Below are 27,898 nucleotides of genomic sequence, written 5' to 3'. Positions count from 1 at the left end.
TATGTATATCTATTACCAGGCAGTACATCTCACTTGACGATATGTGTCAGAGGAAGAGCAATTGTTTGTATGCATCTGAAGTCTGACTAGTGTAATATGTAGCTAATCGGCGATGTATGCAATGGAGGGGGAAAGGAACTTGCCACATCACCCCATTATCTCCTGGCCTAGTTGCCTCATAAGTGGTGCCTTCATGGTATCACTTGTGAGGTTCAGACAGTCTTCGGGCAGTTGACTAAACAACATTGGGAAACAAAATTTTTGTTGTATTCATACCAACACTTGTTATAACCTAATTTGAGTGGTGAAGAATCGGTAGGACAGTGAAAAATTCTCTCCGGAACCGGGACTCGAACCCGGGTTTCCAGCTTTACGTGCTGGCGCTTATTAAACTAAGCCACACACCGGATTCAAGTTCCGATGCCGGATTGAATCCCTTTCATTTTTAGTTTTACCTACTGTGTTCCCCTTTATTGGTCTACCTTCGTGTACCGTGTCACAGTAGATATGTGTGATATTAGACACCAGAGGTCTGCATCGGACGTTTTCGCTCGAGCGCCAAGTATTTCATAGCATAATCCGACAGGTAGCGCACATACATGATGGGTAAAATTGTCACGAGCGATAAACCCTCGAACGGTATAAGCCGAGCGTTAGACATTCGTTCTTGTTACAGTGATGAACTGTGTAGTAACATAATAGATGTTTATCATTTCAAAACTTTGCAGTGTTTAACTAACCTCTCCATAGTACAACTACAAAACTTGCTTTAAAATGTAATATAAATGTTGTATGTTCCCCCCCCCCCACACACACACACAGGAGTGATTTTGTTTTGCCACATCTGATAGATGTTATTGGATGTAAATGCAATTATTACAAACGGAGCACATAATCACGATAATGTAAGAACTGTTTCAAGTTTTCTAGTAGTAGTAGTAGTAATAATAATAATAATAATAATAATAATAATAATAATAATAATAATAATAATAATAATAATAATAATCTCTAATAATTAGTGTATCAATCTTTACGTTTATTATATTTTCTGTGACGTTATCTCTGTACTAATATTGTTATTAATCTACTGCTATATCAATAATATTTTGTAAAACGTTTCTATATTGTCACAGTATACAGGCGGAACACTATGTATGGACCTATCATATTATATATGTGGTAAATCAAATATTGAATAATTATTAATTAGTAATAATAACTGTATATCGAAGTTTTTCATACTATTTTATTTATAACTTCATGTTACTGTTTTGGTACGTTCCATTAAACGTTTGTCATAAACGCAGAAAATAAAGCCTTATTTTTACCGTGTGAGCAAAACATGTGTATCTTATCTATCGCCTTCCATACAAGGTAAGACATGTCGGTGAGATGACCTTGTACTGTGCTTCTATTTATTACGAGCGTATTACGACCGATCGTATCTCACTCGAGGGTGCGACACTCGACCGAGTTCAAGCGAGCGATTTAACTCCAATGCAGCACTCTGGTAGACACAATGTCCAACCACAAGTACTGAGGTGCACTCATTACGAGTTATTAGCCAACAAAGGGGTTATCTTGCGAATACAATTCATGATAATAATTATTGTCCTCAAGTAATTTAATTCGCTTTCAAACTCTACCTCCGGTCTCCAAATAATTACCGTGACATCAAACATTGTTAAGCTCAATTAAATTATTTACCGGGAAACTGCCAGCACTCGCTATGTTATAGAAGAGAGTTCTTCAGCTATTCAGGCTGTATACGTTGCAGCTTTCTTAATTTGTTCCCAGATTTGTCCTTCAGTCATTATCATTATAGACACACCAGGATATCAATAGGGACATTGCTGTGCTCTACAAAGGCTGAAGGGACGGAACAGCTGACCAGTAAGTTTTGCCTTGAGCCGACTTAATCAGGAAAAGTTTCACATATATACGATTTGAACTTATGTCTTCGGCAAGGTTTGATCCCACGAATTTCGTATGCAATGACGAGCAAGAATCCACTATAGACCCTATTGCTGAGAATGGCAAGACATGCTATGTTACTCTGGTCAAATATGGCAATGAATTATTTATAGCCAACTATGCGCCAGAAAGTTTCAATGTAGCTATGTCTAATATGATCGATGTGAACACCAGGTGCTCATGGGTTGCTGCTGCTCTCCAGATGCAGTGAGGTTATGAGAGGACGTCTCATGGGTATTAAACTACCTTATGTTTATGTTTAAAGGATAAGCATTTGGATATGTTACCTGAATTCTAAATTCCACACACATAAAAACTCAAGTATTTCTGAAGGATGATACTCAGTTAATATGGGAAGTTATAATAGCTATTTACGAAATTAATATTGTAACGTAATACGAGTTTGACAGCCAGTCGATTGTTGTAATACGGAATTACGATTAGTAGGCTATATCGCACAACGTTTTGATACAAAATTATTTTTTGTTAAAAAATTATTGTATTATTTGTATTACTTTCAAACTTGTCTTTTGTGGAGAAGTGATTGTATTATTAGTTTCTCCTGAGAGATGCGATTCGTTTATGTTTGTTTCATTAGTTCTCAACACGACTGGTTTTTGTTTACAACAGAAGAACAGCAGTGCTAGGAGAAATAAACAATTAAAATGAGTTCAAAAGAGGATTAAGATAAATGCAAATGCTGCAAATTCTTCAACTGAATGTTTGGTACTACCGAAATTCCGCGTAAGATATTCAGTCTTCTGTAACATCGTCAAACTGCAGGAATTAATATAAAAATTGTGAACACATTACTATTAATGGTTATAACACATATAATCAATCTAATGTAATTTAATTTAATGTGTGGTTCACATTACGCAACCAGTTAGGTAAGAGCAGTATCATTACCTAACTAGTTGCGTAATAAATCGACCCTCCCAAGTACTAACATTGTAACTCAATTTTTTATGGTTTTGAGTTGTCCTAGTTAATATGGTCTTAAATTGTTTCTTTTTCTCCCAGTACTATCATTGTATAGCTCTAAACCTTCCCAATTGTATGTAGAATCTTATTGTTACTCCACATTTCTGTATACACTAATTTACACGATCATTTTAAAACTTCATTTTCATCTCCTGAAAAATGTAAAAAATGAGTTACAATGTTAGTACCTACTTGGGAGGGTCGAAATGTGTTTACAACATTTTTATTAGTGACAAGTTGACATTACATAATCAAAATGGATTTAAAAAACTAATACCGTTCTGTTTAATTGAATCAATATATCGGATGTAACTAAACTTTAACGACAAACTTTCGGGAAGTGTTTGAGAAAGATGTTGAACAATTAGACGAAAGGAATCACTGGCTGTCGAAGCCTTGATTTCGAGTTCTAGGGGTTTTATTCGTTAATTCTGCACTCCCGAAGGTATGCAACTTTGTCTTACCGTCTTACCTTTGCATATTAAAAATCGTCTTAGCCCGAAGTTTGGGCACCGATGGATCGGTAACGGTTGTCGTATAGCAAGGCCAGCCAACAAGATCACCTGACCCAACCCGCTGGCCTTTGAGGAGACACATCAAATGTTTGTGTACGAGACGCTTGTTGGAACTGAGCTCGACTTTGTTGTTCGTGTCACTGCAGCCCTTGGAGAGGTGGACGACACCCGTGGGATGCTAGGGCTGCAGTACTTCCGGTGCGTCAGTCCATGGTTCTGTGAAGTACAGTTTGTCACGATGTTCGTGCCTAAACTACGTTTTAAATACCTAATCCGAATCATGATCTTGTGATAATTACATGTACCATAAAAGAAATTACATTGTCTTGTTGACTTTTAATGTGTCCCATCTCGTTTTTTCAGTAATTTAGTACGGAGACTTTATCGTCCATGAATTATCTATGTCAAAACTTTCATATACTTCAATGAAACACCTCCTTCAGTGACAATTTTGTATCTACTGTATTTCAAATATTTAAACACGGAGCTACTCCAGACAATCTACTGTATACTAATAATAAATCTGTAGCCGAAATTTTTCTGGCAATTTTCGATTTTCCAAAAATAATTGGTCCTAACATATATAATTAACCACCCTGTAACCGAAAATCGCTATTTGCAATTTTTATTTGTATGTCTGTCTGTCTGTTACCTTTTCACGCGATAATGGCTGAACCGATTTATATGAAAGTTGGAATATAAATTAAGTTCGTTGTAACTTAGATTTTAGGCTATATGGCATTCAAAATAAATTGTTTAAAAGGGGGGTTATAAGGGGGCCTGAATTAAATAAATCGAAATATCTCGCTTATTATTGATTTTTGTGAAAAATCTTACGTAGCATAAGTTTCTTTAAAAATAATTTGCGATAAGTTTTATTCCTCGAAATATTTTGATATGACTGATATTTAATGAGATAAATGAGTTTTAAAATTAAAATAACTGCCATCTAAGGCCGTGTAATGAATTAAAAAACAAATGACTTCGTCTATAAGGGGCCTTGGACAGCAACAATCGAAAGCTATTAAAGATAGCCTACAGAGATTGTTTCTGTGTTTGTATGAAGTAATATCGGAAGCTAAATTAACCGATTTGTATAATTAATTATTATTTCACCATTGGAAAGTGTAGTTTCTCTAGATGGACATAATGCTATAATGTTATTACAGTAACTTCTGATATAATACAATATAATATAATACAGGCTAATATAATATAATATAATATAATATAATATAATATAATATAATATAATATAATATAATATAATATAATATAATATAATATAATGTAATGTAATATAATATAATATTATATAATATTATATAATATAATTTAAGTTATTCGAAGGGTTCACAACCATAGTGGACCAAGCGCCATTTACTGAATACGTAGAAAAGAAGGGTTAAAATTAAGTTATTACTATAATTCAACGGAAAGCTATAACAAGTAAAATAAAATATACACATTAAATCTAAATGATGTCAATATTCATTAAACTATGGTTGTATGTAATAAAAATTAAGAAACATGTTAAAGGAATTGTCATTGCACCAAATGAGTGTCTCTGGACCAAAATGATCGCATTTTAATTATTTGGATGCAATTTAAATTAAGTAACATATTACACGATTTATCCTTCTATCAAACACGAATGTTCCCTGGATCAAACGTCCTATTTTAATTATGTAATTACTTTATATTTATTTCTAACGGGTGCAGCGGAGCGCACGGGTACGGCTAGTACAAAATAATTGCAAAATTTTTAACTACCGGTTCTGACGGAGAACATAATGATGAACGGACCATCTTATAGTGATGATGATAATGACGATGACCCTGTAATAATACCGAATTGGAGGTATGAAATAGAATAACGAAATGTAGTGACGATGAAACACTTTTATTTTCACGTTACGGAGTGCATGATACATTCTATTTCATTAGTATTAATATTTTATTTTTGCACGCTCTGTTTTTTCGTCGTTACATCAACAGCCGCCAAGATTGAAAGTTGGTTTTATTGAATTCAGAGTTGCCAACCTACATAAGTATGTTGAAATATTACAAATAACTGCTCTAGGGTTTTAATAAAAACCACTGTCTTCTATGTATGCTACAATGCGTGTAAAATTCATACGCAAGAGGCAATGTTAATTAATGTACATTACACGAATCAAATCACTGCATTTGAAAAGTACAGTACTGAACTTTATTTAAACAATTCAAACTTCACTTAACAAAAAGAAATAAAAATTATTCCAACTGAACACGAAATATTACAAGTACCTGAATCATTTTTACTCATCCACAATGAAACTGATGGTGAAGTTTATATGTTGGACAGACTGCTAACATCAGTCACCTGTTCATAGTATAACGTAGTACTGTAGGCCTATATTAAATAATTCAATCTTCACTTAACAAAACGAAATAAAAATTATTCCAATTGAACAAGAAATATTACAAGTACCTGAATCATTTTTACTCCTCCACAATGAAGTTGATGGTGAAGTTTATACGTTAGACAGACTGCTAACATCAGTCAGCTGTTCATAATGTGACGTACTACTGCATATTAAACAAGTCAAACGTCACTTAACTAAACGCAATAGAAATTATTCCAACTGAACACGAAATATTACGAGTACCTGAATCATTTTTACTTCTTCACATTGAAGTTTATGGTGAAGTTTGTACGTTGGTAAGATTGCTAACATCAGTCACCTGTTCATAGTATAACGTAGTAGGCTACTGTAGGCCTATATTAAACAATTCAGTCTTCACTTAACAAAACGAAATAAAAATTATTCCAACTGGACACGAAATATTACAAGTACCTGAATCATTTTTACTCCTTTGTATTGTAGTTGATGGTGATGTTTGCTCGTTTTTCAAACTTATCCTCGATTTTGTAAAAGGCACTTCTCAACCTTGTATCGCAATATACTATTAAAGGATTTTCATAGGAAACTCTCTAGTTCAAAGAATATTCTAACGAATGTATTTGCTTTCGAATAGGTAGTTAAAAGGGAAGAAATAGGGGAGCTCCCATTTTATCGTACTTTCTTCTAAAATTAACAATAACAGATGAACTTCAAGCTGAATCAAAAATCTAAATTGAATCTATAAATAAAATTAAAGAGTCCGCTATACTTGTAAATAGAAATTCTGTATGTAAAACCTTACAATTCAGGTAATATATAATACATTTTCTTTAAAGAGGTAGTTTATGGAAATTATTTGGATAAATTTATTATTGAAGAAAGACTTTGAGCACGTTTTCAAGTACGAAGATTTTATTACTTTTTTCAAGTTTATGTGCACAAAATTGAATTTCCCTTTCTGTAAGCAGCTGAACAAAAAGTTCCACTTAATATAATTTGTTTTACATATTGCATAACTTTGTAACAAAATTATTGGATTTAACAAAACTTCAGTTTATACTGGTCCTCGGTTTTTAATGACAGTAAGAATAAACTGCTACTATCACGCCTCCTGAAGACACAGTATTATGTATAAGACCAAAATAAACAGAAGTTTCGTTATACATATGACTAGATATTTTGAAAATGATCACTCTCTCGTAACAACAACTAGAACTCCGTCTGATATAAAGTCGAACTCAGTACACTATATGTTTACAGACACAAAATGAACAGCGTTACAATATCATGAGAAATGAAATCAACCATAAAGGTTGTAACATAGCACACCTTAATCTTACTGAATAAATGATTTTTCTTATAATAAATTATTTACATTTTGTTCATCCTCGAAAGGGACTGAAAGATATTACATTACACATTTCAGTTTTATCTGAAATTGTTATCTAAGCTCGTAGTGGCATAGGTCTAGCTGCATTCTGCAGCTTTTGATATTTCAAAACTTGGCGCATTCCTTTAATTAAATCTTCGGAATTTTCACATTTCTATACTTACAAATACGATTGTCCTAATTTATTTTAGAATTGTTAACGATATTTTGCGACCTTCCCAATAAAAATAGGAGAAATCATTGAATTTAAAAAGTACTCATTATGACCACTTGAAATAAATGCAAAAATGTTGAAAAGACGTAATCACTAAGGTACTGAAAATAAATATCCCTTCATAAAAATTGTATACAGAAATACTGTTTTTTTGTCTAAGAGTCCATAAAATATATTTGACATACAGATTGTCTAAAAATGACTTTATAAAATAAGGAAGTAAACAGTTATGGTGAAAGAGATAGCCCATTATCTTACAACATTGATTAAGAAATTATTTCAGTTACTAAGCTTTGGTTAAAATCCTGCTAATCATTGTTGCTAACTAATTCCCAGTGTTTTGAATTCTTCTTCTCGATAAGACAAATTGTGCAGCAATCTGTATATGAAAAGTTGGAATGTTCGAACTGTGAAAATCACTTTAAAAAATGTATTATAGCAGAGAGAAGTACTATTTCATAGTGATATCCTTTCGAACTTACAATATAAAATAGACTCACTTAATTCAATGTTACTCACTAAAATATGTAATAATACAATAGTTATAACACGATAACTTTAAAGAGTAAATTAAGTACTAATATTATTTTTATAAACTAATAATACTGAATCAACATCAGTTTATACTGCTTCCAGACAAAAGGGACGATTGAAGAATTACCAACGTTGAAAATGAATTGGTAAATTTATATTGACTGACACTTCTTTGTTGTTGTGAAAAATATGAATGTATGCGCGGAAAAAAGTGATTCTACGGAATAAAAATAATTACATCAAATTTATTTCTTTTTCGTATTTTACAGATAAATATCCATTAATAAACTAACCCTTTTCTAAACGTTCATATAATGTTTGTACAGGGACATCATTTTATTTTTACTAACATTTCGAATATTAACCTGGCTGTACCTTCGGATTAAAGGTTGAGAACCGGAAACACCGTTTGCTACCCCCTTCCACGACTGAAGTTCGATGATACTGGCGTAAAATACAAACAAATGACTTTACTAGGTATAGGAGGGAAGAAAAGTAGTCAATCCATTTAAGTAAACTAGGAAATATCGCGATTTTGAGTTTGATAATTTTCATTAGGTTTTTGTTTATTCAAAATACAATACTGTATTAACAATGAGTGTTTTTACTCACGAACTGAGCTATCCATTCGGATGTTTTCATTATGCAGTGTACATTATACTGTCTACAGCATATTAGCGTACAATATAGAGAATGAAGTTAAATTGAAAAATAATCATAACATAGATATTTAAACACATTTTTTAAAATGGTGGCCGTTCATTTCGATACAGGCTTCAGTTCTTTTTGCATATTATCGCACTATAGATTATTGTGCCTAATTCCAATAATTACCATTTTCGTCCTTCGTACCAGTAACTCATGTTGAAATAATGCTGTACCTACTCTATAAAAGAGTACCTTACGTACTGTAAATTCAATCTTCACTTCTGCCCGATCAGAAAAGATAAAATTACTCAGATATGCTATCTACTGTCCGTCCAAGTGGTTATGTCGCAGAGTCGTAGAAAGGGGGGAAATCACGTGATAGTTAATTACTTAATAGGGCCCTTTTATTTAAGTTATTTTAACAGTTGTATAATATTACGTAGACGCCCAATTCCAAACAAAAATTAATGTTTTGAGAAAAGAGCTACGACAGTCCAGCCATTAGCGTTTACAGAGGGGCGAGCGGAAGCAGGTGGGGGAAACCGGGATGCGACGTAGGCAAACGGACGACAGTACCTGTGCGAAAATATGATTCAATATTGAAAGCTCTTTCGTCACTGGAAAACGCGAACATATTTCTGTACTCACTAACTCAGTACTGTTTACTATGAACGTAAGGCGACTTTGACTGGATACGCGGCCTTGGTTCTGTGTGGAAGACGGTTGTAAGTTTATTGGTTAAGGGGGGTTGGAGAGAAGTACATTTAAAAACTCAGATACAATAAAAATTGAAGTAAAAATAAAATGATGTCCCTGTATAAGAAGGAAATAACCTTCGAATAGAGTTAAAGATCGTCATGCCAATTACAAAGAATTAAGTAATTTGGCCATCATCGAAAGTGTTTTTCTCCTTTATTATACAACGAAGTATAGTCAAATATCCCTTCAGTGTCTTGAAAAAAGAGCCCTTATGCTTTATACAGGGTCTTCCGTCAGGAATGCGACTGGATTCCGCAGCCCGCAGGGTATCTCATGTCATAGCGCGCTCCACCGGTAACTCTGTGAAAACCATCTTCCGCTACGCCAACCGATAGCGAAAGAACAGGTTAATTTCCTACCTTAAGGAAGTGTTATACGTATATGACAACCAACGACGTGGTACATGTAATAAAAAGGCGGCATATGGGCGGAAAAACGGCACCATACATAACGTTCATATTTCGTTGGATACTTAACTTAGAATACCAACTACATTGTCGATGAAGACTGTCGTCAGCTCTGTTAGTCTAATATTACAGGGGCTTCCATTTTTGTGATGTAATAACAGTACCCAGTAGGGCTATCATTACAACAGACGACGATGGTGACTATAAAATTTATTTTAGGCACAGGAGGAACATAAGCGATACATTTTGACTGAATTACATTAAGTAACAATTATTTGGAAATATAGTAACAATCGCCACCATAAAGTGAGAAGCTCCATCGCAACCACTCTTCGGAAAGCAAAGTGGGAGGTTTACGAAGAAGTGCACTGCTTGGCTGAGAATGGGTCAACAGAAGAGCAGACATTATAGCCATCGATCGCCGGAATCAAAGAAGCCTCATTCTTGACCCCACTGTCCGTTTTGAGAAGGATGATCAACAAGCCAATGTGAGAGATACAAAATGAACATTAATACATGGGAAGTGAAAGGACTTCTTTTAGGTGCTAGGGGAACTTCATTTAAGGGGAGAGGATGGTATTTTTTAAAACTTTTTTCCTATTTGGTGTAAAATATTAATTTTTTTGTATGTAGAGAGCTCATAGCTGTGGCAACTTAACCAAATAAAAATATTTTGAAAAAAATTATTTGGGGGCCCAAATCTGAAAAAAATATACCCAATGCAGGATTGTACTAAAACCGATATATCTAAACCATTTTTAAAGATAATTTCAAACAGTTTTTTGCAATGTATTTGCAAAAGCATGTTCTACAAACTATCTAACAGAATTTTGATATTAGTCCCTACGTTTGTAAAATAAACAATTAAAATTTAATAACAATTTTCTGATTTCCTTTCTTGCAAACAAACGGACGTATTTTTTAAATGAAATCAATTAACAAAATTCTGTTATAGAGAAAAGTTTCCTAATAGTCTAAAGAATGTGTGTTCTAAATTTCATGCATGTATATTTAATAGTTCAGAAATTATTTCCATTTTTGTCTGGCAATGTAGCAAAAAAAATGAAGTTACTGGAAACCGATAAAAGTGGGCGTGTGATTTAAAAATCCATAGCGCAGGAAGTTTAAAAATGACGTCTCAACATCCGATAAGGGCACAAATACCCACAAAATGTTATGCAATGCATTCCACATATATCAAAGGGTATTTTAAAGAAGAAAAAATTATTTTTTGAAAATTTAATTTACCGGAAACAACAATAAAAGTGGGGGAATGATTTAAAAATCCATAACGCAGGAAGTTTAAAAATGGCGACTCAACATCTGATAAGGGCACAAATACCCACAAAATGTTATGCTATGCATTCCACACATATCACAGAGTATTTTAAGGATTTTTTAAAATTTATTCATTTTTCACCAAAAATACCATCCTCTCCCCTTAAGTTAACCAAAACCATTCTCCTTTCTCTTAAATGTTCTAATGAGGACATTAACAAAATTTGTCTAATGATATTGAGAGATTCATTATCCATTTTACACAATCACTTGTATAATACTATGTATTTTTTTTTTACTTCTTTTCATTACTCTTCAATGTATTTTCATCTCATGTTTCTCCGAAATCAAATTGTACTTTATTTTTAAATTTATCATTGTTCCGTATTATCTCCGCAATCATATTGCATTTATAATTTAACCTCTGCTTTGTATTCTGGATCCTAGTGGTCAGCCGTAGATTTCGACCAGATGTCCCAAATTGTGGAATTTATATATACACAGATCTCCGATCTCTAAGCAAGGTTCATAATCTTCTCATCCTTAGAATTCCTTCAAGCCCGAATTGAACCCGACAACTTTGAATCTATGAAAATGATACCTTTAAACTAACGAGAACAAAAATATACATACTGATTACAAACACTCTTAAGATAAGTAAATTATTAAAACGAACTTCATTTTGAATCCGCAGTAATTATTTTGATGAGCTATAACTGGTTGGCAGGTGATGTGAGTAACACTGGTTAAGCACATGTCGCAATATTAATTGTAAACAAAATGTCCTTAATACCACAGAATTAATCTTAGGCAGAAAAGTTCCCTCTATGTTGTGGGGCTTTATAGGAAAAGAAATAATGTAACGTAACGCAACGCGCATGACTTTAGACAAAGAGTAGGCCTACACCTTCTATAAAGAGCTTAGGACAATCGCAAGTGTAACAAGAATTTAACTCTGATTATTGTTAACATTTAAATGTTGATAAAGTAGCGCACTGCTGGAGTTACAGAATATTCTCGTAAGGAGTTTAAAACCATTCTGTAAAAACGTGATAACTGTCATTACGGCTTAACATTTCAAGGAATTCAACTGTATTTAACGAATTATGTTCTATATCTTACATTGTATATTTACAGACACACTGCCTCTGGATTGGCATATTACTCATTCTTTACACTTAAGTATTTATTATTACACAAGACAGTAAAATACATTCCTATGTACTTGTTTATTTCTCACTCCATAAAACACAGTTACCCATTATATTAGAATTAAACATTATCTAAAAATATATATCATTCTAATTGGTCCATGACAAGCACCCTTCCAGCAAGTAGCTATAGTTTTGAAAGAAGGATCTTTTATGCTACAATAAAAGTATTATTTAATTCATGGAATTATTAGGGCGTCATATTTTCAGCCGATCAAAAGAGTAATGTTGATATACCAGGAATAATATTCACAGCTACTACTAATACCTAGATTGAAAAAAAAACAGGTACAAGAAGTGGGTTACATATAAGCCATCGCCAGCAGAAATCAGGAATGTCGAATGACAACCTGGTGACATTGGGAAAAAAATGACATAGTAGGAAAATTTAATGCAAAAGACTTCCTCAATGTTCAGTTAGTTTCAATATTTATACAGAGTGGAAGTGAAATAACCTTGCAGCTTGAAAGGGACCATAGAGTACACGTAAATGAATAGTGATAGTGGTAGCACAGTCTAGTATATACAGTCGCGAAGCTCAATACGTAGTAAATATGCAAACATCAGATAGTTGCTCACCACTAGGATCGCTAATATCGCCTCATTACAGGCAATGCAAAACAGTACCGTCACAGTCTATTGTTTCTAGCACCCTCAAAACTCAAGGTTCGTGACTGTATATAGTAGACTGTGATGATAGATTGATATTAGTTCACAAAAGTACAAAACTTAATAATTTAAAAAATGATCTATATACAAACGCAGTTATATATAATAATAAATATACAATTTCCTAAACTAATTAATTTATCGCAAAACCCAATAATTTATTGGTTCAAACCTGTACTACATAAATGAATAGAAAACCTATATTGCGTTTTGTGATTAAATGCACGGTTAATTAGAAAATTAAGTTTCAAGTTTGAGCAGTCGGGCAACATCGTCGCTAATACACTCTACTCATGATACAGATGTAAGAGGTCAACGAACTCGGCGAGTCTCTGTACGTAAGCTGCATTCTGCCGAGACGTTGCCACTCGATCGTTTCGTGCAATGGCTTGAATTTAGAGGTTTTTAAAATTAAATTGAACGAAAACCGTTCACGCTATTGAAATACGCCAGAGGGATAAAATTATTCTTTATTAGATTTTCTATCGATACAAACAAAAATCACGATCCTACTCGCAATAGGTACCCAAAAAGAGATTGTTAAACATTTGGGTAAAAAATATTTTTTTCTGAAAAACTATCAACTTTCCACCAATATGGTATTATAGTTTTTGTTACATACAACATGAGCTATTCGCTCTGGAAATCTGCAAGGCTATTTCACTTGCACCCTGTATAATCCTATAGCTCACTAAGTACAAATGTGCTGTAGAGATATGTAAGAAATAAACAGTGCACTGTAAGTTCAGACTATTTCTTGATTAACAGTAAACGAACAGAATTTTTAAGTGAAGTGTCAAAAAATTATTGTCCGCTAATATTTTCATAAACTGATCAGGAAGAGGAGAAGGAAATGGTTGGGTCACTGGCTAAGGTGAAACTGCCTACTGGTAGGAATGGTGAACGGGAGAAGAGTTCGGGGCAGAAGAAGATATCAGATGATAGACGACATTAAGATATATGGATCATATGAGGAGAGAAAGAGGAAGGCAGAAAATAGACAAGATTGAAGAAAGCTGGGTTTGCAGTGAAAGACCTGCCCTTGGACACAACACTATGAATGAATATTTTCATTTATATAAAACTGTTCGAAAATGTTTTCCAAGGGCAGCACCGACTATTTCAACATTACACGATCACTTGTTAGGAAGAAATAAGAGTGTCTGTCAGTCAAATGAGATACTGTACACGTCGAAAAACATTAAAAATTATCTGTAACATTACTTGCATTGTGGCGCGCAGGCTTTTCAGGGAGTGTAGAGGAGTATTTAGTTAGAGCGTACGTTTTAAACTGTAGCTTGGCAGAAAACGTTAACTTTCAGAAATGTCGTGTACCCTATTTGACTTTGGGGTAAAATTGCGAATAACGAGGCAAGTTCCTCTACCAGACGGTGTTTTCTTCTCCTACATTGTGCGAAGTTGAAACTTCCCACAGTTTGAAACTAGTAACAACATTACGGGAAATTCCAAACAAGTCCAGTAGTATCACGTGACGTTTAAACAGTCACTTGTCACTGGCAGAAGAAAACATACAATGGATGTCATATCTATGAATTAATTATTTAGGCACTGGAATCACCATTCTGTAATAAATATTTGCGTAACTCCTGTAATCTCACATCGGTGACAGACAGGCAACATGAAATATACGTTCTAATAATGACAGCGCATGATTTATGACCGAGACCTCGGCTTTTCAATTATTGCCTCATGCTATTAGCATTTCCACAAAATTACACAACGTGCACAATGAAACGAATCTTACTGAGATCAAGTATTAAGGTTTTATAAAGTTTTGATTTTTGTTTTAAAGTCTGAAACATTTGGACTTTTACCAACAAAAATTACAATAGTTTGTTGATTGGTTTATTTAACGAAGCTTTATCAACTGCAATGGCTATATAGCGTCTAAGTGAAGGTAGTAATAACAGCGAAATGAGTCCACGGTCCAGCACCGAAAGTTACCCAGCATTTGCTCTTAATGGGTTGAGGGAAAACCCAGGAAAAATCCTCAATAAGGTAAGTTGTTCTAACTTGGATTTGAACCCGGGCTCGCTCGTTTCACCGTTAGACATGCTAACCACAGCGGCGGATAATTGCAATAAAATCAACAGAAATGAAACTATTTCGACTATTAATAAATTGATTGTAGTGTAGTTTACCATAAAATGATAAATAAATACAAAACGAGTTAAATATAACAGACATTATATATTTATTTGTTACCGATTCACTTTATAGTAAAAAAGATAAAAGGTAAATGTATCCACGTCACATGCCATGAAGGCATTTGGGGGGGCATTGAGGTAGAGCCCCATGCTTTCCATGACCTCGGCACTAGAATGAGGTGGTGGTCGGCACCACGCTCTGACCGCCTTTTACCCCCGGGAAAGACCCGGTACTCAATTTTATAGGAGGCTGAGTGAACCTCGGGGCCATTCTGAAAGTTTGGCGACAAGAAAAATCCTATCACAACCTGGGATCGAGCCCCGGACCTTCCAGTCCGTAGCCAGCTGCTCTACCAACTGAGCTACCCGGCCGCCCCACTTCATAGTACATAATATTTAAATCAAATAAAAGTATAAAAACTTCACCGAGTTAAAATAGCTTCAAAAGGTGATATGTACCATAATGTGCCGTTCGGCCTTTTCGAAGTCATTTCCTCCATCTTCAGCGGGTGAAGGACTCTGAAACGGCGTAGGACATATTAAGGTATATTACTGTTTCAACCAAAGTCCAAAAAAATAATCTGAACAAGAAAGATGTATTTAGTAGTAAAATTCTTTGTTTACAAAGACAATATCAAATTAATTTGTATATTCAAGATTTTAAATTTCAAAAAGATTACACATAAAATAAATTTAATAAAAACTAGAATAGAATTAAACGAAAATGTGAGCATGGAAAAGAATGTTGTAACTGTAATTGATATTGACTTAAATTTAATATGTCAAGTGTGTCTACATGTATGATGCAAGATGTATAAATAAGCAAATAACTTGCTGACAAGCATGTAGCAGGAATTTAGACTGACCTGTACGCACTGAAAAATACCGATTCAGCTATTGCAGTCTGCTGGCTATATGTCAACTGCTAACCTGGATGTAGTATGATGACATGGAATAAGTAGTTAACATACATAAGTGAACCTATCACTAAACATAAATACGAAATTTATAGAATAAATTTAGATGTTTAAAGTAAAAAAAATAAAATTGATTTAAATATATTTATGGTAGTAATTTTTTAAAAGGAGCAGATAAATAAGGTTTAAAGTTTTAATGATTATTATGATTGGTTTAAACATGCACTAATACCAGACGTAAGTGCAAGTTTGAACCAATAAATTATTGAGATTTGCGATAAATTAATTAGTTTAGGAAATTGTATATTTATTATGTGTAACTACTTTTGTATATAGATCTTTTTTTTAATTATTAAGTTTTGTACTTTTGTGAACTAATATCAATATATCTACCATTTTTAACACAGTGAAGCTTTTAATATTTTGAATTATTTAAATTATATATTTGAAAATGATCAGGAAGATAAAAAGAATTGGCTGGTTCACTGGCTGAGAAGGAAGTGTCTACTGAAGGATGCACTGGAAGGAATGGTGAACGGGAGAAAAGTTCGAGGCAAAGGAAGATATCAGATGATAGAAAACATTAAGATGTATGAATCGTATGCAGAGACCAATAGGAAGGCGAAAAATAGAGAAGATTGGAGAATGTTAGGTCTGTAGTGAAAGATCTGTCCTTGGGCAGAAAGCTATGAATAAATAAATTAATGAATTTGATTGAAGAATGTAGATTAAATAAAATATATTGAGAATGTGACCACATGGGATTTCATTTTAAATACAAAGTTACATACGAAGAGGTAAAGGAAATCTTGGCAGCATGGGAAGAGACTAGAAGACAGCATTTTATGTTGATATTATGGTAGCAGCTGAGAATTTATTCATGGTATGGAAATATCCTACATCACGTTGTATCTTTTGGTAAGTTATGAAATAGTACGCTTATCAAATTAATATTTTTAGTTCCTCGGCCATTCTTCAAAACTTCCTCCTTTACTTGCTTGCCTTCATCTGACTACATCACTTTCATATATTAGAAAAAGAGTTCATATATTATATTTATGCACATCGTACGTTTCATTTACACGTTAACTCACAAAGAATATTACGTTTGAATCCATTACACACTAAATCATATTCCTTTACAACAAGTTAAAATTTTCGTTCTTATTCCGATCCATGCAATAGTTTTGTCGACATCTTAAAACAAATATTGCCTTGAAACATTACACTGCTTACAGAATCCAAACAATCATAGTGAATATTCAATTGTTTCTTCCTTATTTCTTGAAAATACTTGAACTAATATTATTAATATATTTTAAATTGTGTAATGGAATGTAATTACAGTAAATTATATAATATGTTTGCTAAAATGTCGCTGTGAGATGTAAAACATCTAAAACAAGCTAAAAATATGCAAGACATTTAGTTTAACGCATCAACAAACGTCTTACAAAACACGAACAAATGTTAGATGGCAATGCTACATTTTTCATCATTATTGTAAAACAAAATTATTGAACATAAAATTTCCTTTATCCTTTCAAATGAGAGGTGAGGTACATTTCTAGCAATTTTATTTTCTATACATTATATCGATTTTTTTAAAGCTAGTGATGATAATTCGTTGTGATGAATGTGAGATTTACTCATCTGTACGCAACAATACAATATTTTCTTTGCTTCAAAGAGAACGCGAAATATAAAATTTATCCCTAATTACACCACAAATTTCTCTTCTTCAAATAAAAAATTCTCACCACCTCCTCAGATACCTCAGTTGTAATATTACTGTGAGCTATTCATCGATGCTTACAAAATAATTTATGGAATTAAAAACAGTTCAATTTAAATTATATAACAGAGAAAAGTGATACGAAATACTATGGGTACGTATATAGATTCACTCACGGGAAGGCGGAAGCTTAGCTGTTAAGTCTACTGCAAACCGAAGGTCGCGAGTTCGATTGCCGATAGGGGCATGAAATTTCTCTATTGATATAATTCTTCTGGCCACAATATGGAATTCACTCAGTCTATACTTACTTACAAATGCCTTTAAGGGAACCCGCTGATTCATTGCCGCCCTCACATAATTCCACCATCGGTCCCTATCCTGTGTAAGATTAATCCAGTCTCTACCATCATATCCTACCTCCCTCAAATCCATTTTAGTATTATCCTCCCAGCCACGTCTCGACATCCCCAAAGGCCTTTTTCCTCAGGACTTCCAACTAACACTCTATACCCATTCCTGGATTCGCCCATATGTGCTACATGCCCAGCCCATCTCGTACGTCTGGATTTAATGTTCCTGATTATTTCAGATTGAAGAATACAATACGTGCAGTTCTGCGTTGTGTAACTTTCTCCATTCTTCTCTGACTTCATCCCTCTTAGCCTCAAATATTTTCCTAAGCACCTTATTCTCAAACACCCTTAACTCTGTTCCTCTCTCAGAGTGAGAGTCCAAGTTTCACAACCATACAGAACAACCGGTAATATAACTATTTTATAAATTCTAACTTTCAGCTTTTTTAAGAGCAGACTGGATTATAAAAGCTTATCAACCGAATAGTAAGAGGCATTTCCCATATTTATTCCGCGTTTAATTTCTTCCCGTGTGTCATTTATATTTGTTAATGTTATTCCAAGGTATTTGAATTTTTCCACCTTTATAAAGGATAAATTTCTAATTTTTATATTTCCATTTGGTACTATGTTCGGTCATGAGACATGATGATATACTTTGTCTTTTCGGGATTTACTTGCAATACAATTTTGATGGTGTATTTTGATATTTACAAATTATTTTCGACTCAAAGATTTACAAGAGAACCTTGCTACCAAAGTGAAATTTGCAAAGGAAATAGGTTATGTAAGTTACCTACATATATAATCAAATGTTAAATATGTTATATTTTTAAAAATATGCGTTGCGAATATTTTTCTGCAATGTGATGTTTCTTTAAAGCAGGTGTTCTCAACCTGGTGCTCGCGAGCACCACGTGCTCTTTTAATGGTATTTGGTGCTCTTGTCTTGCGAGTAAGAAAGTGCTCGCGAGCACAAACGCTCCGGAAGAGCTTTCTTCAATTGAGAATTCGTTGTACGAGCCGGAGCAAATAGTGTTCCTATCCGTACATTATAATATCGCAGAGACCTGACAGGCTTTCTCGTATTATATAATGTATAACGCCTTTGAATTCAATGTGAACTCAATCAGAGAAATCAAGATTACTCTAGAGAATACTACGACTCCTCGTGCTGAATTTCAATTGACAGATTTCCAGTCATCTTTAGCTCTGAAATATTTGTTTTAAAAGGAGAAATGCATATCCTTTGGAGAATTTTTAAATTAAACCCGTGGCGCTACAGCCCATGAAGGGCCAAGACCGACCAGCCGGCTGCTGCCTCACATCCACTTGCCAAAGCAGAGGTGGACGATCATCCAACCAGAATGGAGGTACCGTGTGGTTAGCACGATGATTCCTCCAGCTGTTATAGCTGGTTTTCGAAATCGGATTTTCGCTACCTATCGTAGCTCCCCAAGTGCATCACGATGCTGGGTGGGCACCGGTCCCATACACTGGCCGAAATTTCATGAGAAAATTTCTTCCGCCATGAGAACTCGAACCAGCGCGCATTCCGTAACGCGAGTCCTAGACAGGATGCCTTAGACCACGACGCCACGGCGCGGGACCCTTTGGGGAATATTAGATACAAAAAGATTCCAAATACTGCTAAGTTTTTCTCTAAAATATTTGTCTATGTTCGGGACAACCTACCTAAGCGAAGAAACTTTCTCACTTATGAAATATCTCAAAGAATAAGGCAAGACAACGAATACTAATTCACATATGCAAGACTGTTTGCGTGACTTCTCCCTGGTCGTAACTGAAATTCTTAGTAACATTCAAGTTTAAAAATATCATCGTCCAGGTGAGTGTTTTCAAAATGTATTTATGTTTATTTATGTATTTATTTTGTTTATGCATTCATAGAGGCCTATTAAACCAATTCGATTCAGAAGATTGAAAACCCTTGCTTTAAAGGAAAAATTGTCCAATAAGAACACATTTTAAACAACAGAATATAGTATAGGTTCGTTCCAACAGCAGTCAGGAACCGTCCGTAACCATCGTGAGCATGCGCAGTACAGAAAAAGCGTTCCAACACAATCCGAACCAGTCCTGAACCGGAAACATGTACTGAAGTCGGGCGATCCAACAAGCTTTTGACACGGGTTCGGAACGGTCAGAAATAGTCCGCGGATTGAGGCATGTACGGAAGAGTACGCGAGACGCGCATGCGCATAAGCTCACCAACGTCTCCTGGATACTGAAGAAAGACATGATCGACTGTTCACATCAGTGAGGTTAAAGATGAAAAGTGACAGTGCAGGCGAATAATAAAACTAGAGATTTAATTTAAATTTTCGCCAAAAAGAAAGGGAATGGAAATTATTTGGGTATTGAAATAGTTAATTACAATTTCAACATGCAGCTTTGATTAAAAATATAATACGTAACGTACATACATTAATAATTTAAAAAAGAACTATTTTTAGATTAGAGTTCCCCAATACACGACGTTGAATTATCGGAATTCTTGCCTTCCATATTTTTGTCATCTTTTTATAGAAAATGATCGAAATTCTATTTTCTGCAATTAGAATTAGCTGCGAAACGATAATAAGTATCCCGTTCTTAGCAAAGATGATCACAGTTATAGCATCTCTGGATTTAGTACATAACGATCCGCGAAAGCGTTCCAACAGCGTCCAGTCCAGTTTCAATCCCATAGCAGATGCTCAACTAGCGCATGCGCATAACATGGTACAGGAACCGTACATGAACTGATCCATGAACCGCTTGTTGGAACGAACCTCTGTATATAAACGCAGACTAAAATTAGAAAGGGTTTCAGTTCCATTCAATAAAAATAATCACCTAATAAGAAAATTATTTTGTAGAGAATATTATTTCATCGCTATAAGCCACCGGCGTGGCTCAGTCGGTTACGGCGCCTGCCTGCCGGTCTGAAGTTGCGCTCGGGAGCGGGTTCGATCCCCGCTTGGGCTGATTACCTGGTTGGGTTTTTTCGAGGTTTTCCCCAACCGTAAGGTGAATGCCAGGTAATCTATGGCGAATCCTTGGCCTCATCTCGTCAAAATACCATCTCGCTATCACCAATCTCATCAACGCTAAATAACCTCGTAGTTGATACAGCGTCGTTAAATAAAAAACTAAAAAAATCGCTATATGAACTCATGTTAGCCTACTATGTTGACGCAAATATTGGAATACACTGCATACATTTCTTTCCACACTTTTAACATCGTCTTTAAAAAGGTAAGCTTTTTTTTTAATTATTTTTATAAATTAGAAATTATAAAAAGCTGGCCATTCTACGATTTACCTCGCGTGTTTTTTACTCTTAACCGAGCGCTCAGTGGGGACCAAGTATGGGCAGCTGCGCTGTGCACTGCCGCTTCCATTATACTTCCGCGAGCGTGGAAAGATAAAATGAAGCAGCATCTAAACTGTAATGAAGTCATTTTATATTATCCATAGAAAAACGGTACATTTCTTAGCTAAACAAGAAGTTATTTAAGAACGTATTTAATATTTTCCGCAATTGTAATAATTATTTAACAAGCAAGTAAAATAAAAAAAAAACTTTTCTTAAAAAATCGAGAAGAATTCACAAGTCTCCACTATTTCTTATTAGGTGACAGAATTGTAAAATTGTAGTTTTACTCTCACAGCGACTATCTTCTGCAAAGTTTCATGCAACTATTCAAAATCCGTTACAACGCAATCACTTAGGTAACGGTTGGTACACGAGGAAGTGGATATATAAAGAGGTTTGTACATGAGATGGCTAGCTAAGCTCACAGATAGCCCGATAAGTTCTGATAAATTTATAATACCCACTTGAAACCTTGGTAAGATACCAAAGAAATTATTGTTGTCATCGTAGTTCCTTTGTTTATAAATAATCATGATTTATCTTAAGAAATGTTATGTACTTACAAGAGCGAATGCAGGAATTATTGACTGATTAAAGTTCAGAATTAAAACTGGTTTTATATCGCACCTTGCTCGGGTCCTCTGAATCTGATTTCATTTTTGCCAGAAATTGATGTACTCAGATTACTGACAAATTAGGAGTACCAAATTTATGTTATTCTTAACGATTTTCTAAAACAAAGTAATGTAATATAAAGGGTTAGTTAAAAGCCCCGCACCACCTAAATAACTTTTGAAGCATATGGTTCAGTGACATGAAACTTGGTATGTGGGGATAACCATATACCAAGAACTCAATAATGGTATTACCGAGTTTTTCCTACTTCCTGTTTAACCGGAAGTAACTCCAACTCTCTTATTTTAAATGGAACACCAAATATATATTTTTTTTTATTTTTGAATAGTGCTCATTAAGAGCTTTTCAAAAAGTACCCACACTTGATACTTCTGTACAAATTCAGTGTTGCTAAGTCAAGAAAATAGAAAAGTGTATCGAATATTAAAATAAAAGCACTACCTAAATAACTTTTGAAGCATACGGTTCAGTGATATGAAACTTGGTACGTGAGGATAACCATATACTAAGAACTCAAAAATGGTATTACCGAGTTTTTTCTACTTCCGGTTTAACCGGAAGTAACTCCAACTCTCTTATTTTAAATGGAACACCCAATATATATTTTTATTTTTGAATAAAGCTCATTAAGAGCTTTTCAAAACGTACCCACACTTGATGCTTCTGTACAAATTCAGTGTTGCTAAATAAAAATGGAAGTGGTGCAAGATATTCCTAAAGCCTGGTTAAATCATTCCTTAAATGGTTTCTATGATCGAGTGACACATTGTAAAGCAGCTGAGGGCTACCAATTTGGACACATAATTTAGAAGGTGAGCTAGCTTTGTTTTGTTTTTTTGTTAAGGTAGGAGTATTTCATTATTTTAATATTCGATATACTTTTCTGTTTTCTTGACTTAGCAACACTGAATTTGTACAGAATTATCAAGTGTGGATATTTTTTGAAAAGCTCTTAATGAGCACTGTTCAAAAAAATATATATATATATTGGGTGTTCCATTTAATATAAGAGCGTTGGACTTACTTCCAGTTAAACCGGAAGTAGAAAGAACTCGGTAATACCATTATTGAGTTCTTAGTATATGGTTATCCTCACATGCCAAGTTTCATATCACTGAACCGTATGTTTCAGGTGGTGCGGGACTTTTAACTAACCCTGTATAAAATGTACATAATGTTCTAAAATATATTTCATTATCTAAAAACTTCTAAGGACATTGAAAAGAACAATAAACGGTCTCAGTATTGAATGAAAGTTACGATTGTGCGTTTCAATACTGCACCGATGTTCCTCAATTGTCCAAAGTTCTTTTAGACGGAGACCCAATATACGTCTTGGAAATTCCATAGGAATGTGATTATTTAATAACACCAAACTGTTTAGTAAATTTTTATTATCTAAGAATGGATCACTTACAGTGATTCTAATCTCTGTATTAGATTCATCGACAATTTCTATCAACATCGGGCTATCTAAGATGAGCATAGTATATTATCTGAAAAGATTTTTCCAAATTTAAGGTACATTTTCTTTCTGAAGAAAGTTTAATAATATATTGAAATTATACACCAGATGTAGATATGAAATACCGCTTCTCATACGTATTTATTGATCTACTACGATTACTATGTAGCTTGTACTTCTGAGGAAGTCCTGTCCAATCCCGTTAAGCAATACCTGATCAACTTTCCTGCGTTGGGAAATACCTTCCGAAAATGTATCCATTGTAGAAGCATAAAAATGGTAGTTTAGATCTACGTATGTGCGGAGTAGAGGGAAGCGGCACAATTTATCAAAGATTCTAATGCTTGCAACAAAGTCCGCTGACCATGTCGACTTGTTTATATCCATGTCACGTTTACGTGGCTAAGTTCTTATTGGTTAAGTGCAGCGGGCTATGGATTCGTACAAAATTATTGCAAAAACATGCAGTAACACTTTGACAATATCTACCACAAGATTATGACAGCCATATATAAATTTTATCACTGAATCTCGAAAGGAAGCTGAATCGAATGACATACAATTCACTTAAATTAGATCATTCATAATTTGTTTAACTGTTGCAACAAATCGAAACTTAAGATCACAAATTCCTCACTGGTCCTAAATTGTTATCAGATCTTACATGAAGCTCATATTTTACTTAACTGAGAAAGATCTGTTGATTTTGTGATATTTTAAAACAAGAGTGTTTGCAAAAAATAATTTTCACAGCATGTATAAAATTATGAAACTGAGTTAATTTTCAAGTCATACAAATAAAAACTGAGTTTCACTATCACAATGCAGTATGTAAGATCTGGGACCAATGACATCATTAGTTTACAAAGGAACTGTCATTGCTTTTCCGGAATACTGTTGTAATTCAAAAAAGCGAAAATTGAGATTTTCATGTGAACTGGTCCAGAAAAAGTCGATTTTTTTTATGTGGAATAGTGATGCATCTCCGAAGTTATACCAATTGCCGCTAGGAGGCAGATGCATCGCTATTAATGGGAAGTTGAGAATGGGTCAACGAGAAGAGCAGACATTATAGCCATCGATCGCCGGAATCAAAGAAGCCTCATTCTTGACCCCACTGTCCGTTTCGAGGATGAAAAGAAGTCTATTTACAACCCATGTATTCCTCACTTCAGTGAGAGATACAAAATGAATATTAATACATGGGAAGTGAAAGGACTTCTTTTTGGCGCTAGGGGAACTTCATTTAAGTTAACCAAAACCATTATCCTTTCTCTTAAATTTTCTAATGAGGACATTAACAAAATTTGTCTAATGGTATTGAGAGATTCATTATCCATTTTACACAATCATTTGTATAATACTATGAAATTTTTTTTACTTCATTTCATTACTGTTCAATGTATTTTCATCTCATGTTCCTCCGAAATCAAATTGTACTTTATTTTTAAATTTATCATTGTTCCGTATTCTCTCCGCAATCATATTGTATTTTTAATTTAACCTCTGCTTTGTATTCTGGATCCTAGTGGTCAGCCGTAGATTTCGGCCAGATGTCCCAAATTGTGGAATTTGTGTGTATGTTGTGGGAAAGTTAAAACACGCTCTCCTGTACAAAACAGGTTTTTTTGCGTTACAACAGTATTCCGGAAAAGCGACGACGTGCCTATGTGATCTTATGATTAATTATATTTTAGTCTTGTTGCAAAAATTAAACAAATTGTAAAAGACAAATTAACGATGTAAATTAAGTGAACTATAAGCCATTCAATTCAGCATTCTTTCAAGATTCAATGATAAAATTTATGTATGGCTATCATAAATCTTGTGCTAGATTTTTTATTTTATTTATTGGGTATTTTACAACGCTGTATCAACATCTAGGTTATTTAGCGTCTGAATGAAATGAAGGTGATAATGCCGGTGAAATGAGTCCGGGGTCCAGCACCGAAAGTTATCCAGCATTTGCTCGTATTGGGTTGAGGGAAAACCCCGGAAAAAACCTCAACCAGGTAACTTGCCCCGACCGGGATTTGAACCCGGGCCACCTGGTTTCGCGGCCAGACGCGCTGACCGTTGCTCCACAGGTGTGGATTCTTGTGTTAGATACCTATTGTCGAAAGTGTTACTGCATGTTTTGTCATAATTTTTTGTATGAGTTCGTAACACAGGATTGGACATAAACTTCTTCATTAATCTTTGGGAAAAGAGCTTCTTTCTCTATGTATAATTTCAGCACCTCATTGTTAAACATTCTTGAGAGAAAAATAGTTCACGTAACTTTTCAGAAAACTATCGTATTTCGAAACACTAGTCTGAAATAAGATGGCGTTGTATGGAAATTACACTTCGTCACACCACGCTTTCATGATTGTAACGAGTCGCAACACAATCCCTGACCAGATGACTGCTATAAAAATATTGAGCATCATTTAAAATAGTCTTGGTCGACACCAACTGCTCTGGCGGGCTCCGTCCTCACACGGCATTCTCCACGGTCAGGTTAGGCCCGTACGTCGGGCTGATGATCGCAGTAGCCGTAGGCACGTACGTCCCGGCGCCCGAGGCGTTCGAGGTCCTTATGGACAACCTGTAGATCCAACAGATCGCTCGCTCACACATTATACAACACAAGTCAAACCTTTCCCTGCTCACACGGCATTCTCCGCCATGAGCAAGGGGCTCACCGACGTCGCCCTCACCGTGGCAGTGGTACCGATGGTGCCGGAGCCATTGGACACCTTGGCCACCCCCCCGGCTCCGTTGAAGTTGCTGCCGCCGACCAGAGTGGTCGTAGTGGTCTCGCTGACCGTAGACTCCCTCTTCCTGTACTGATTTGCTGGTTGGCTGTACAAGCTGCGAGGGTTAGGGTTTCAGGGCGTGGTGGAGTTGATATTTGTGAGTGCCACACAGAGAGATGACGTGTTTCAAAATTGTGCATTTTTGTTGTCAGAGAATTGATAGCCAATAAATGTAATTCAAGTCGGAATTCGATTGATTTCACAGTGAAATTTAATACCACACAAGAAGTGCCACAAACGTGGTTATACATTTACACACGGGTATTAAAATTTAAGTCATTGCAATCAAGTGTAAATTAGAAGAAATATTTATTTTGCCAGTGTGGCAAGAAAATGAAATATAAACGAAGAAAGGTGAAATTTTGATGTCAATAAAACGCATGCAATCGAATAGACATCAAGTATATCAAATGTAGAATGAAAAATTTAATACATTTTAAAGTTATGTACATTTCCATCCCGGTTGGTTTCCATTGGTTTTGATTGAGGTTTGAATTCGATTAATTTAATATTGAAATTTCATGTACGTGGAATATAAATGAAAACCGCAGAAGTGGTTGCACGTTTCGCACGAAAATTTGAATTGTAAAAATTGAATGTAATTTCAAAGAACATTTTTATCCGAATTTTATAACGTAAAATGAAACAAAATACGTCAGCAAACGAGTGAAATTTTACGATAAAAGGAATTGTCATGGAGGGTATTAATTTATTTTGAATGAAGAGTGGACAATTTATTTCATATCACATGTGACAAAGAGAAAAATAATTTTAAAAATTGTGGCAAATATTTATTTTTTGAAATTAGAGTAAAGAGACGAGAATGTTCATAATTAAATCGATTAATAATAAATCAGTTACATTTTTTACAGAATCAAATTTCCAAGGTATTTATGTAATTCACAAAAATTAGCATTTAATTGGTGGGATTAAATTGAAATTTTATAAATATATAGGTATTGTTTTTATAAAATTTGTTATTAAAGTATAATAATGAATTAGTATAATGTTTTATGTACATTTGTACGCAATTAAGAATGAAACATTGAGTAATTATATATTTCAAAGAAGAATATTTACATTAATTAGGAAATAATCAGAAATTGTGTTGCATTTTTTTTTCACAAATATGCAGTGCATTTGAATGAAAAGGGAAATGGTGAGACACATCATAGCATATCGTACATGAAATCAGTATTTCGATTTTAAAATGAAACGTTTATATTACACAATAATGTTCAGAGATAGAAAATAATTGCGTATTGAAATAAAGGTGCGAAACGTAGATCATATTTTGAATATGTGAAAATATATAAAGTTTTATGCAAAGAGGTAGAGTAAATTTAGTAATGTGTGTTGTGTATTGAATATAATGAAAGGTAACGGAAGAATAGATAATAAACATTTCAGTTAGAAAGTGCAGTGACGTTTTTTTCGAGGTTTTTATGAACGGAGAAGAAAGAGG

The 27,898-nt window shown here is 34.4% G+C and overlaps 1 protein-coding gene across 1 annotated transcript in view; it reads right to left on the bottom strand.

The window, feature by feature from the left end:
* Positions 1-23,263: 23,263 nt before the first annotated feature.
* Positions 23,264-27,898, bottom strand: part of Dh44-R1 (Diuretic hormone 44 receptor 1) — a 1,227,197-nt gene continuing 1,222,562 nt past the window's right edge. The window contains exon 14 of the mRNA XM_069844580.1: positions 23,264-26,488. Within this exon, the coding sequence (XP_069700681.1) occupies positions 26,284-26,488 (205 nt within the window). The 3' untranslated portion in view covers positions 23,264-26,283. The remainder of the gene's footprint in view (positions 26,489-27,898) is intronic.

Source organism: Periplaneta americana, chromosome 13, assembly GCF_040183065.1.
Source record: "Periplaneta americana isolate PAMFEO1 chromosome 13, P.americana_PAMFEO1_priV1, whole genome shotgun sequence".
NCBI lineage: Eukaryota > Metazoa > Arthropoda > Insecta > Blattodea > Blattidae > Periplaneta > Periplaneta americana.
The sequence above is the reverse complement of the archived record's forward strand: the minus strand, read 5'-3'. Positions and strand labels throughout refer to the sequence as shown.